The sequence below is a fragment of the Coturnix japonica genome, chromosome 3 (genome assembly GCF_001577835.2).
Source record: "Coturnix japonica isolate 7356 chromosome 3, Coturnix japonica 2.1, whole genome shotgun sequence".
In the NCBI taxonomy this organism is placed as follows: domain Eukaryota; kingdom Metazoa; phylum Chordata; class Aves; order Galliformes; family Phasianidae; genus Coturnix; species Coturnix japonica.
Window position 1 is genome coordinate 25,398,102 of NC_029518.1, and position 12,837 is coordinate 25,410,938.

Genomic DNA, 12,837 nt, shown 5'->3' on the forward strand with positions numbered 1-12,837 from the left:
AATTGAAGATTGATTCTTTTATTCTGTGTATCTTTCTTGGTTTGTGTATAAGACATTCCCTTTGAAGGATAGGGATGGTAAGAAATCTGTGGAAGACAAATGAGAATAGAGCAGAGCAAAGTGTGGGATAGATGACATCCCCCTGTAGTCGAGCTCCTCAGTCTGTGGGACCTGGGAGAGATGAAGAAAACAGCCGGTTGCAGGGGTCTGCATTAACAATAAGTGCAGAGGCATTATGACCAGCAGCAGCAGACCTTCCATGAATAAGTATGTCCCCACTTGCAGATCATCTGGAAAATGTTAGAATATATGTCAGACACAGATAGATGAAATAGGTGCCCCACTGTTACACTCATTCCCAGGCCTGATAATGCTATGGTGAACTATAATAACTGGCAGAAGGGAGAAATGCAGCAACACACAGGAACAATAAGTGCGGCAGTCTGTGGATTTTAGTTTTGAAGATGGTACAAAACTGTTCCTTGAACAATTCAGCAGTATGCAGGCATTGCCCCATGCTGTTTTGGTGGCAGTGTGTTGCTGTCAGAGCTACAGGGAGAGGACAATTAGAAATGATTTGAGACCAGCCATTGTAGCTATCAGTAGCCATTTTAGCAACTGCTCCCAGTGTTTTCCAAGAGGGCTGCTTTATGTCCTCTCACCTCATTCTGGATAGTTATCTGTGTTTGTGCAGAACATCTCTATTATGATGGTAAATGTGACAGGGATCTCAAATATAACATTGAGTAAATCTGCCAGGTTTATCCTCCAAGTGTCTCTCATCGATATCACTTTTACCTGCAGAATTTTTTGTTTGCTTGTTTGCTTACTTTTAAAAATGGAAACAGAACCTTGACTGTGGCCAGGCTGTTGCAATGTGTAAGTGCAGGAATACACAGATGCAAAAATGATCGGATGTTCACCTTTGTAGTGCCCTGATGCTGCTTCTCCATGCAGGTCTGTACCCTCCCAATGCACTGAGAGGTCCCTGGAGTGTTGTAATGTGTGCTGTCTGTGAAGGTTGTTTGAGGCTAGGAAAGCCTGGCACTCCCAGGAGTATGCCTTTTTCCTACGGCCATGCCTTACCATCCCAGTTACATTCGTGCTAGCTTGCTCTGTGTTGCGTGTTGTTGCCTGTGCTAAAGATCTGCATCTCTAAGTCAGAATGGACTGTTTCTAATTTCACCTATTTTCTCTCCCTCATGCCTGTTGTTATGTGGCAGTTAAGAGAAAAAAAGGCAGGGGGTACCTCTGGTTTTATTCTCAGCCACTGGGAATGGCAATATTTCTTTTTTTTCTGAAGTAGGAGAGGCTGCCTGCCCTGCATTCTCAAGGAACATTAAAACTAAATGTAGCCTCTTGTCTCCACAAGGTAAGTAACCTGCCAGAGTTATACAGTACATATTCAGGCAGCCATGAAGTGCTGTCACGACTGCCAGGTTCAGAATTAACCACTGCAATGGTCATTTGCACACTCAGAAAGAACTACTCTTTGTAGGCATGTATTATTATTATGAATTATGTGTTCAGGTTTGAAGGTATTTAAGTTAGATCAGGTACGTGTAAGGAAAAAAGAAAAGGAGCAGACTGGTTTGCTTTTGTTTTCCTTACTCCCTTTATTGTATGTTTGAGAGATGGCCCTCAAAACTTCTGTATTCCTGAATACTGGGTTGTTGGACCCACAAGAATGGGGAAGTTTGAATGCTTGTTTGAACTTTATGGCTCTGACTCCTCCCTGCCAGCTCACAGCTCACACACTGCTCCCATGACTGTTCTCGTTTTCCTCAATAACATATTTTTTCTTTTATCTTTTTTTTTTTTTTTTTTTTTTTCCTTTCTTCTTAAAGGATGATTCCTGCTACAAACAAAGCCTTTGTTGTAAACAACCTTGTTTCTGGAACAGGCTATGACCTCTGTGTTCTGGCAATGTGGGATGACACCGCCACTACTCTTACTGCCACCAATATTGTGGGGTGTGCCCAATTCTTCACCAAAGAAGACTACCCTCAGTGCCAGTCGATGCACAGCCATTTCCTGGGTGGGACCATGATTCTGATAATTGGGGGCATCATTGTGGCAACTCTGTTGGTGTTCATTGTAATACTCATGGTCCGCTACAAGGTCTGCAACAACTCCCAGGGGAAGATGTCCAGCGTCAGCAATGTCTACTCACAGACAAATGGAGCACAACCGGTTCAGAACGGGGTCCTGCCCCAAGTCAACCCCAAAGTGGTGGTGAGAAACGAACTTATGGAGTTTAACTCTGGGTCTGTGAGAAGCAGCATCTCCTCTTCTTCCAGCTCTATGAATAGCCGCGACTGTGATAACTACAGCCTCCAGAGTGAACAGGGCACATTGTCCAGTAAGTGGAGGCCCCCATCCAGATCAAAACACAACATTGATCGTCTAATGGGAGCTTTTGCCTCCCTGGAACTGAAATGTCAGAAAAAGGAGGAGACGACAGACTCCAGAACTTCCACGGCGGCCCGCCATTCGGACAAAGAACCACTGCTGGGCCAGCCGGAGTCCAAATTTCGCAGCCTCCTCATGTTGCCTCTGGAGGGCAAAACTAAACGTAGCCATTCTTTTGACATGGGAGACTTTGCTACATCTCAGTGTTGTACCTACCCAAAAAAGATAACGAACATTTGGACAAAGAGGAGCCTCTCGGTGAATGGCATGCTTTTACAGTATGATGACAATGACCTAACAGGGGCAAAAGGGACTTATGGGAGTTCAGAATGGGTAATGGAAAGCACAGTGTAGATATCAGTGTCTCCCCCCATCTTCTCCACTTGTGTGTTATAAATCATGGTTTGCTGCAGTAGCATGCTGCTGCTGCATTTGGAAAGAGAGGGGAGGAAAGGTTTTCAATTGTACTGGCTAAAAAGATAGGTAAATAAATAAGTAATTGGGGTGCTAAAAGAGAAAGAACGTCTTGCAATGTGAATAGGCACATATGGCACCATCCCTGTTGGTCCCCAGCTGAAACATGTGTGAATGTTTCAAGAAATTTACTGTTGTATTTATCATTGCTTTCCAAAAGTTTTTCAGATTCTTGGTGAACTGTCAAACAAGATTAAACAAAGAGGATGAAAAGGGGTTTAAGAGCATAAATTTAATTTTAAAGGTTTTCTTTCTTTTTTCTTTCTTTTTTCTTTTTTTTTTTCTTTTTTTTTTTTTCTTTTTTTTTTTTTTTTTTTTTTTTTTTTTTTTTTTTTTTTTTTTTTTTTTTTTTTTTTTTTTTTTTCTTTTTTTTTTTTTTCTTTTTTTTTTTTTTCTTTTATAAGGGCAACTCTTAGTTTTATCCACAGAAATGCACTTTTGTGGATGTAAGACTGGTGCTAGGATGCATCTGGTTATTGTTGTGAACGACTTTCTCAAATGCACAGGCAAGGCATCCACAGGGACAGATTAAAGCAAACTGTTAATCTTGTAGTGTTAACTGTGACATCTGGGAAAATAACAATACCTGTTGAGTGGGCTTTTGGTTTGGGATTTGCTGATTTTTTGTTTAGTTTTGCCTTGTGTGTGCTTCTGGGCTCTTTTGTTTTGGGCTGGTTTCTGTTGATTTTTTTCTTTTCTTTCCCAGCAGAAAGTCTGTTTCCATGTATTTTTGGTTTTGTTTTCAGTCTCCTGCTAAATCCCCTGAATGAAAAGGAGGATACGTACAAAGGTCAAATTTCTGAAGTTCTGTATAACTCACCTCTGATTGAACCACTTCATGTCCTAGAAAAATTAAAATCCAGGGCCTGATAAGTTTTTTAAAAATCCTCCTGTTTCTTCCATCTTCTTCATATTGTCTGCTTGTCAGGGCTTAAGGCAGATTGCAGCAACTATTGGTATCTCTGGGGGTTTTGCTAACAAAGATGCAAAAAGTAGTTATCAAGATTTCATAGTAAAGGAAAAAGAAAGGGAAAACCAAAGTATCTCCCATGAACAATCTACGTTATGAATGCCAGTTGCTTCTGGCAAAGGTCACACTGTCACTCTCTGCTCAACTGACAAAGAAAACAATTTTCAACCCTATTGTGACAAAAGCTCTTTGTACAGTCTCCATGACACAGTTTGACTGTACCACTAGCATCACATGAAATGTAAGTTTTCGTGTGTTTCAAGGGATTGGATATGTTCACAATTAGCCACATAGAAAGAGTTAAATTTGGGTGTCACGGGACAGGGAGTCTCCCATGTGTCCCCTGCACACAATAAGCCTTTCCCAAGTACCCAAACACCCCTGTCCCTCACCCTAAGCTCTTTGCTAGCTAAGAACTTAAGCCCTTCAGGGCTTGTAAACTGATTCTCAGATTCCTTGTTGGGGAGCATTGCTGTGGTTTTGGGAATGTACATGGCCCACTGTTCTCGGTGACTTTATTGTCCTTGGTGACTTGACTGTGATTTCCAGCATTCTGGTGGCTACTGCAACTGTCCTTGTTTATTAATTTGTTGGCTGCCAATGATCAGCTGCTGGGAACCATTCTGAAATTGCACATAGTTCCTATGATTTTGTAAAAGATGTGGGGAAAGGGTCAGGGCACAGAGCAAATAACACATGAAAGAAAAAAAAACCTCTATGTATATTTTTTTTAAAGGTGCAGAGATATATTGTGACATGGCTGTGTACTTGATCTTGTATTTGTCATGTTTCCTACTTGGAGTTTTAGAAATGACATCCCTGTGATCAGAATATTTTTTTCCTTTTTTTTTTCTTTTTCTTTTTCTTTTTTTTTTCTTTTTTTTCTTTTTGCTACAAAATGTACAGTAAAAAACATTCTTGGGGAAAAGTACCTGCTTTTCATTTATTTGCTGTTCTGCGGTCTCCTACGAAACCTAAATAAGAAGTGGTGGTCTTAAATATTTGTTTGTTTTCTCTCTCCTGCAAACTATCTTTGACTTCAGGATTTTACATATATAAGGTAGGAATCCCACAATACAGACTCTTTTGGAATACAATCTGCTTTTTAGAGAAAAGATCTTTTAAAAGGGTATCTCACCTTTTTTTTCCTGTGGTCACATTTGTACAGATCTATATCACTAATGTATTTGAACAGTACCCTGATCCAAAACATGAAGAAGTAAGAAGAAGTCTTTTTGATGGCTTTGCAAGCTTTTTCCTAATAGCCAACTTTAATATATTCAAAAGAAATTCAGTAAAACTTTGTTTGCAACATCTTTCAAAGTCTGATTTTCTTGTGCTTTCCAAGAGGAATGGCACCTCTGTTGCCAGAATCTACATCATCCAACTGTCCAGATGGCAGCATCCTATTAATGACATTTACATTTATGTTGCACTGAAGATTCTTAAAGAGGTTCATGTATTGATTTTCTTTTCCTTATTACACTGTGGTGCAGTTCAACTACAGTTTATCATGATGCTGCTTCCCTTTGGCCATGATGTTTGGGTTTTTTTTAATTTAGCTGTTGAGCTCATCATCAAGATTAGTAGCATATGCAGTCGTTAATTTTCTAAAGCAGTATCATACACTCTTTTTTAAAAAGCAAAACATCTATTTCACTTTCTCACACAGAATTAGAGTATGTCAACAGATGCTGCTTTAAAATAATGGATAGCTGCCAAAGAACCCAGGTAATAAAGTGCACGATCAAACAGCTGTATTTATTACTGTTAATCATGATTTCAATTCATTTAGCTTTAATAAATGAGGCTTGATCCACATCAGCATATTTGCATGTTGTGAACAAAATGAAATGAATGCCCAACAGTTGTTCCCTTTGGAACTCACAGCATTTGGGATGAAGACAACCAAGGAACTTGTACATGAGGCAGGGAGACACAACAAATCAGCAAGTGAACAGCCCTGAGAGAACGCTGGAACCAAACTGGCGTGATGGTGCCAATGCCTTGGCACCTGAATGGGACAACACTGTCTGCATGCCACCAGCCATAGCCCTCCTCTCACAGCCATCAAATCTTCTGAAATCATCCTGCAGCTTCCCCTGTACAAATTTGAGTGCTTCAGCACTGCCAAAAAAAGTGCTGTCTTTTTGGTTATATCCTGTAACAATTACTTATTTGCTGATGCAGGAGTGTGACCACCAAGTTCCTCCCCCTCACATTCTTATCAAGCTCTGCCAGCCTGTATATTTGCCTCAGTTTTCACCGGTGCATCTTCTTCAGTATCAAATCTGGATTTGATTATTTCTCCAAATTGCTGTTGTATGGTAGAGATTATTTCTTGCTTCATTTCTGAGGGCAACTACACATCAGTGGCTAGTAAAATTATATACATATACTCACTTTTCTGAGCACAATATATGTTTTCCATACCTGGCTGAGGAGCTGAGCTGCTAGTATCGTGGTGACATAAACTGTTATTCTAATTTTGATATATCAAAATGTGATTCCACTGTGAAAATCTGCTCACAGTTAATGCTGGGAAAAAAAAAAAAAAGCCAACAACAAAACAAACCCAAACCAACAGCAAGACTGAATCTCTCTTGGAGACTATTAAAAAAGATGACAAAATAGAAATTTCTGAACCTCATGATGAGGTAGAGTGTATGTGACATGGCATTTGCTAGGAACCAAATGATCAATTTGAACATGAAAATCTATGTGTGTGTATGTGTCTGTCTGTCTATGTATGGAACTATAGCAAAGCAGACCATATTATTTATTTACCATTTGTGTCCTCCTCACAAATTTCATGACTTGGACTGTATTTCTTGTTTCAAATGTCGTTTCTGACTGCTAGCTCTACATGACAGCAGTTGATATGCTTTTCCCTTCCCCTTTGGGGTAGCCTATTCCTGGCTACAATTTTGACTAATTCATTCAAGAATCAATGCATAACAACAAAGAAATGAAAAGTATCTTGGCTTTACATAATGCAAGATTGAAAGGTTTTACCATTTCCTCAGCTAAAGTTCTTCACATCCCACCCCATGAGATTGATTTGCTCTGGAAACAGAAGATAACAGTGATCCAAGTGACTGCTTGTTTCATTCGCACACTCCACCTAGGAAAGGGTTGCAAAGACATATGACCAAAAAGAGCTCTTGCAGGTGTCTGAGTGAGTGTGGTAAATGCAGCAATGATTTAAACACTTTTGAACCTGGAAGCCAATGAATAATTCCATCTGATAAGGAAGAAAATGTTTTAGCCTTTCAATAGCTAAAATGTCAAGTCTGTTTCCAGTGCTCTGCACCCATTAACCCATGGGTAACAAATAGCAAACCATATGGTTCATGCAGTGCACATCTCAGAGTTTATTTCTCTGGAATCTTTTTCAGTGATTCTCTCTGCACTGTTTTCAGTGGGCAATTGTGGAGTTGTAATATTGCAGATGCAAAATTAACAAGTAAGATTATTAACATCTTTCACTGTTCATTTTTAACAAAAACTGCCCTAAACATAGTCAGGACATCCCGCCAAAAAGCATTAGATCTGATTTTAGGCTTTAGGCCAGATGAAAAATAAATCTAAGAGTACCTTGACACTCTTGCTTTCAGTATAGGAATTTTGTGTTCTGCAGTATGTTTACCTACTCCTAATTAATTACTTGGTAATCCCCAAAGGTACAGCATTCCCTAGCATCAGCTGTCAAAAGGCCCTATTATATGAAACAGTGCCAGATGCTTATTTCCAGTATTACACTGCTAACAGATGGTAAATGCCACAGATATAAACATATAGAGATATAGATATATCAGCATGTTTTTTCATTCGTATTCATGCATACATGTTTATGTAAACACATGCACACATGTCTATGTTGTGCTCTTTAACTTTATGGTTAGTTATACACAAATTTTCCTGTTAGGTAATGATAAAATTTCTTTCTTTTAATGAAATAATAATGAGATGAAAAAGAGACCAGAAACCTCCTGTTTCTAGGGAAACTAATTGATAGTTTGCATCTCATCCCAGAAAGTAGAGTTCAGAGCTCCAAAAGAACTTAACTGAAGGTGAGGGGATTCGTATGACTGCAGCAGAGACTTAGCTCCTACATTAGGGCACTTATTCACAGATTCTTTCACCAAGTGCTATAGGTAAGTGAGAATTTCTGTTTTGCATGAAGACAAGCAAGCCATAGGCAGCTACTGTTTTACATTCAGTGTTCCTGGTTAAACTGACAAACTGATTCTTTTGTTTGCTGGCTGGCTTGGATTTTGGGAGGATCAGTCAGCTGCATCAGATGTTAAACTCAGTCGTAAGAGGCGCCTGGGCACAGAAACAGTGATATTCCACACCCTTTACTAGGAGAAAGTGCATTCTGACTTTACAATCCATGAACTTCAGTCTGGAAACAAGAGAGGAGTACTCCATTAATTACTTGTCAGATTGCAGGGTTGGTCATCACAGTTTGATTGTTCTTGATACTGTATAGATCAGTAACAATGAAGTCAGCCCCCAGCCGTGCCAGTACAGAAGCAGACATCAGACAATCTGCAGGGGAGGAGAAGACCTGCAGCAGACAAGGATTTGTGCCAAAGTGCATTTAACCTTAGAAGTAGAGACTTCCTGCACACTTACCCACAAGTTTCACATTACACCTGGAATTTACTGAATGGTCAGCCTTTATAATAGTGACTTTTTTATTTCATTTTATTTTATTTTACACATTTGTGCAGGCAATTTCAATGGGGGAAAAAACCAACAAAAACATCAGTGATAATGCCACCAAAAACTTAGGGCTCATTTGTTCTTCCTAAACAAATGTGTTTAAGCATTCCTCATCTGTATAGCTTGAAAACCCTTAGTCTCACAAACCCCAAGAGTGAATCTAATTTCTACTACCCAGAGTTTTATCACATTCTTAGCTTTAGTATAATCCTTTTTTTCTACTGCCATATCCATTTTTCACCCCCTCCATGATTCCTGGTAGTTGTCCAGGGAACTATAGAGAACATACAAGAGATGAGATCTAAGCTCCAGCGCTGTTATAGCATCGAGCCATCATGTGAAAGGAAAACCCATAGCTCTTAGCTCAGTTGCTCTGTTATGAGGGTGATACATGTGTAGGGAGAACACATGCAGGAGCTGTGAGGAGAAGAAAAATGCATAATATCTATAAATTTTTATTTACAAATCCTATTAGGTCTTTATGGTGCATGTACAATAGGGATGTTTTCTGCAGGCTTTTGATTAGGTCTCTGTAATGTTCTCAAAGAGTATCACAAGGCACATTTAAGAGAGTGTCCCACCACTTGCAGATTATCCAAATAAGACTCTATTTATACTTTCAGGGATGTTGGTTTTCTTTGCCTATGTTACTGGTATATTGGTATGAAATGTAGCATCTGAGAAAGCATAGGCAAGGCTGCATGCTGTGAAACATCTACTTTTTACCCTATGGTAATGAGAATGAAACAGAAATCCAGAGAGAGGATGTGTTAATCTTCTTTCCTTTGAACATGACTCAGAGATGTGAAACTTCAAATAACTAGGCCCACGGATCTGATGTACTATAGACAGAAAAATGGCACTCAGTGGACTGACGTGATCCAAATGTTATTGCAACAGGCAGATTCATGCTGGTCACTGCTGGAATAGGTGTTGCACACAAAGGCAGTCCCAGACGAAGTGTGATCCCCAGAAAGGGACTACTGCACACATCACAGCATGAACAGGAGGCGTGGTCATGTAAGAACACGTTATACCACATTAGTGCAGCAGACTTCTTTATTTCAGTATCCTGTGATAGAATTTGGCATTGGTCATTTCAGGAAAACTCCCTAAATCTTTGTCTCAGAGCTTGAGTGACTAAGCTTTTATCCTAATCTCCATAAGGAAGCAAAGGATTTCTTCTGAAATTCATACCCTGACAATCAAAACTGGAACAGAAGCAATTTTTGAATTACTCTTCTTGTTTCAAAGCTTCTACCTCTGAGCCTGTCAAACCTGACTTTGAGAAAAATCCCTAGTCATCTGGGAGTGGGTTGCAGAGGAGTTTGGAAATGCACAGATGTGGAGATGATGTCCTCATCTGTAAGAAGGCTAGAGTGCACCTCCTGTGTGTCTTAATATTTTACTAAATAAAGACCGAAGTGTGCAGCAAAAGCAACAACAGAATAAGTAGCAACTACATTAAACCAGAAACTGTGCCATAAAACAGAAACAAATTAAAAACAAAGAAAGAAAAGAAATCAAACCAACAAACAGAAACCACCATGACCTCAAGAAGCACCTCTCACTTGATTTTGAGAAACAAAAGATCAACCATTCTCTATTCTATTCAAATACCACTCTGGATATAATGTAAAATTTATATAGAAAAACAATCTTGTCTTCCAGGGTACTTCATTGCCCTGTGCCAGACTGTATAGTGATATCTGGGGAAGACACACAGAAAACACGCAGTATAGTGCCAATTCTATCCAGATAAGCTGCTGTCCCTAGAAGACTGGCTTCTTGTTAATAGAGGATGTAAGATGATAGATTTCTGTCAAAGAAAGCTCAGTGGGATTCTGGATCTCTGCAGTTGGGTTGCAAGGCCAGTGCAAAGCTCAGTAGGTGCATGAAAATGCAATCTGTCTGGGAGCCATTAGAACAAATGCTTTCAACGGCTGCCAGAGAGCCTCAGCTTGCTATTTGGTTGGGTTGCTACACAAACAGATCCAAAATGACTACACAGATTCAAATGATTGAAATGTAACTGCCTGTGATATGCTAAGTGTTGGCTAATGGTTAGCATTGGTTGGAAGTCATGAATACAGATGAGAACAAGGCAGCTTTGGCTGCAGCTCCTGGGCTACAGCTATCTGCAACCTGCTGGGCACCCAGATCAGTGTGCTGCTGGCAGTCAAGGCTGGCTGAAGTCTGCGGGTCAGAGCTGCCTCAGCTAGACTTCCTCCAGGAAAGACCACCAAGCGTAAGGTTGAATGGGATTCAGGAACTTATCCTTCCTTGGTGAGAGTAATTTACAGAAGCAGAAGGACTGGTCTTCTGGGAATCAGAACATACCCCTCCTCCTGTTTCTTACATCCTCCATTCCCTGCCTTCACTAATTTATCACTTGATTTCAGGAGAGAGGATTTTTTTTTTTTTTTAATCTGCTGTACATGTAAGCTCAGTTGATGCTAAAACAGGCTTCCCAGAAAGGCTGTGGAATCTCCTTCTCTGAAGACAGTCACAATCTTTCCGTTTACCCTCCTGCACAACCTGCTGTAAGGAAACTAACTTAGCAGGGAGTTGAACTTGATTTACCTCCAGAGGTCCCTACAATTCTGCGATTCTGTGACAAGACAAGCAATAGTGCATCAGTGAGAACAAACATGCTGAATCCAGCTGGCGACGTTCCTTTCTCAGTTACCCTGCTATATCTGTTTTTGTTTCCAGAGACCAGTGTTTGAATTATTCGGTGTAAAAAAATAATTAGCTGAATGGAGCTCCTTCTTCATTCACAAACTGAAGGTCTAAGTTTTCTGAGAAGCAGTTGTCACCACTCAGTGCTCTTTCAAGAGATGGGATGAATGTACTTCAATATTCTGTGCCTTGCTAGCTCTTCACTCTTGATTAGCTCAGCAATGGCTATTTATGGACAATTCTAAAAAAACCAAAAACCAAAAAACAAAAACAAAAACTTAAACAGTAAAAACACTGACCCATTATTTTGTCATTGTTTCATATAGCAAACTCATAGCCTTTTTTTCCCTCCCTTGGGAATATCAAATTGATGACCCAGATTTCAAACAGCTGAAAGGTATTACTCTGTCAGGTATGTTAGATTTGCTGTTAATGCCACTACAGTTAAATTGCATATGGCATTAATATGGATTATACCTGGTGATGAGCTTCACTGTTAATCTCTAGGGCAGGTGACCTGGATCTCATTTTAGTGAGGAGAGGTTCTCATACCCTTCTGGCTATTTTTGAGACTAGTTCTAATAAGCTAATTATTATATATCCAGCTTGTATATGTATACAGAACTTAATTTCTGTAGTTAGAAAGCAGTGAAGTGTTCCCCTTATCCACACTACTTGTGATGATTACAAGCAACTGCACTTCTTATTTGGTATGAAATCCTGTTTGGCCAAATCCTCTCCAGAATGCACCAAGAAGAATCTACAATTTGCAGTGGGATAATTTTTGAAATGCTTTCAGTGAAGGGCCACAAAAATGATCCAAGGGAGGGAATGTCTCCCCTACGAGGACAAGCTGAGAGAAGTGAGGCTGTTCTGCCTGGAGAGGGGAAGGCTCCATGGAAACCTGGGAGCAGCCTTTCAGTATATAAAGGGGGCTACAAGAAAGAATGGGACAGACTGTTTAGCTGGGTATGCTGTGATGGGACAAGAGGAAGTGGTTTCAAACTAAACAAGAAGAGATTTATATTGAATAAAAAAAAGTTTATGACAAGTAGTCAAGCACAGATTACCCAGAGAGGTGGGGGATGAGCCATCCCTGGAGACATACAAGGCTAGGTTGGACTGGGCTTTGAGCAATGTAATCTAGCTGTAAGTGTCCCTGATCATTGCAGAGAAGTTAGACCAGATGACTTTCAAAGCTCCCTTCCAACTCAAGCAATTACATGGTTCTATGTATGAAAGCTAAGTACAAAATAACTCTTCACAGAAATATTCATATATGCTTTCTGCACAAAATTTCAGCCCCAGATGTGCTGAACAGAGATAGATCTGCACTTTTTTTCTGACCTTAACAAGCTCCATAACCTCCCAAGTAATATAATCAATGCTAGAGACCTATATAGATTACAGCAGCTTTAAGGGTTGCAATAGTGCTTCCTCAGGTCTACATTTTTGTCTCCTTTTCTGTCATCCTCAGAGCACTCAATAAGATTTGTTGAGTAGACCTGCCCAAAACGGCTGGGGCACGATCTTTTCCTGTGCTGGTAAAAGTCAATTTTTAACTATCT

The 12,837-nt window shown here is 39.9% G+C and overlaps 1 protein-coding gene across 2 annotated transcripts in view; it reads left to right on the plus strand.

The window, feature by feature from the left end:
• The window catches only part of LRFN2 (leucine rich repeat and fibronectin type III domain containing 2), a 146,593-nt gene extending 143,419 nt beyond the window's left edge, over nt 1-3,174 (plus strand). For both annotated transcript variants that reach the window (XM_015857544.2, XM_015857545.2), the window contains one exon: nt 1,848-3,174. In XM_015857544.2, coding sequence (XP_015713030.1) covers nt 1,848-2,766 — 919 coding nt within the window. In that variant the 3' untranslated portion in view covers nt 2,767-3,174. The remainder of the gene's footprint in view (nt 1-1,847) is intronic.
• Nucleotides 3,175-12,837: the final 9,663 nt, after the last annotated feature.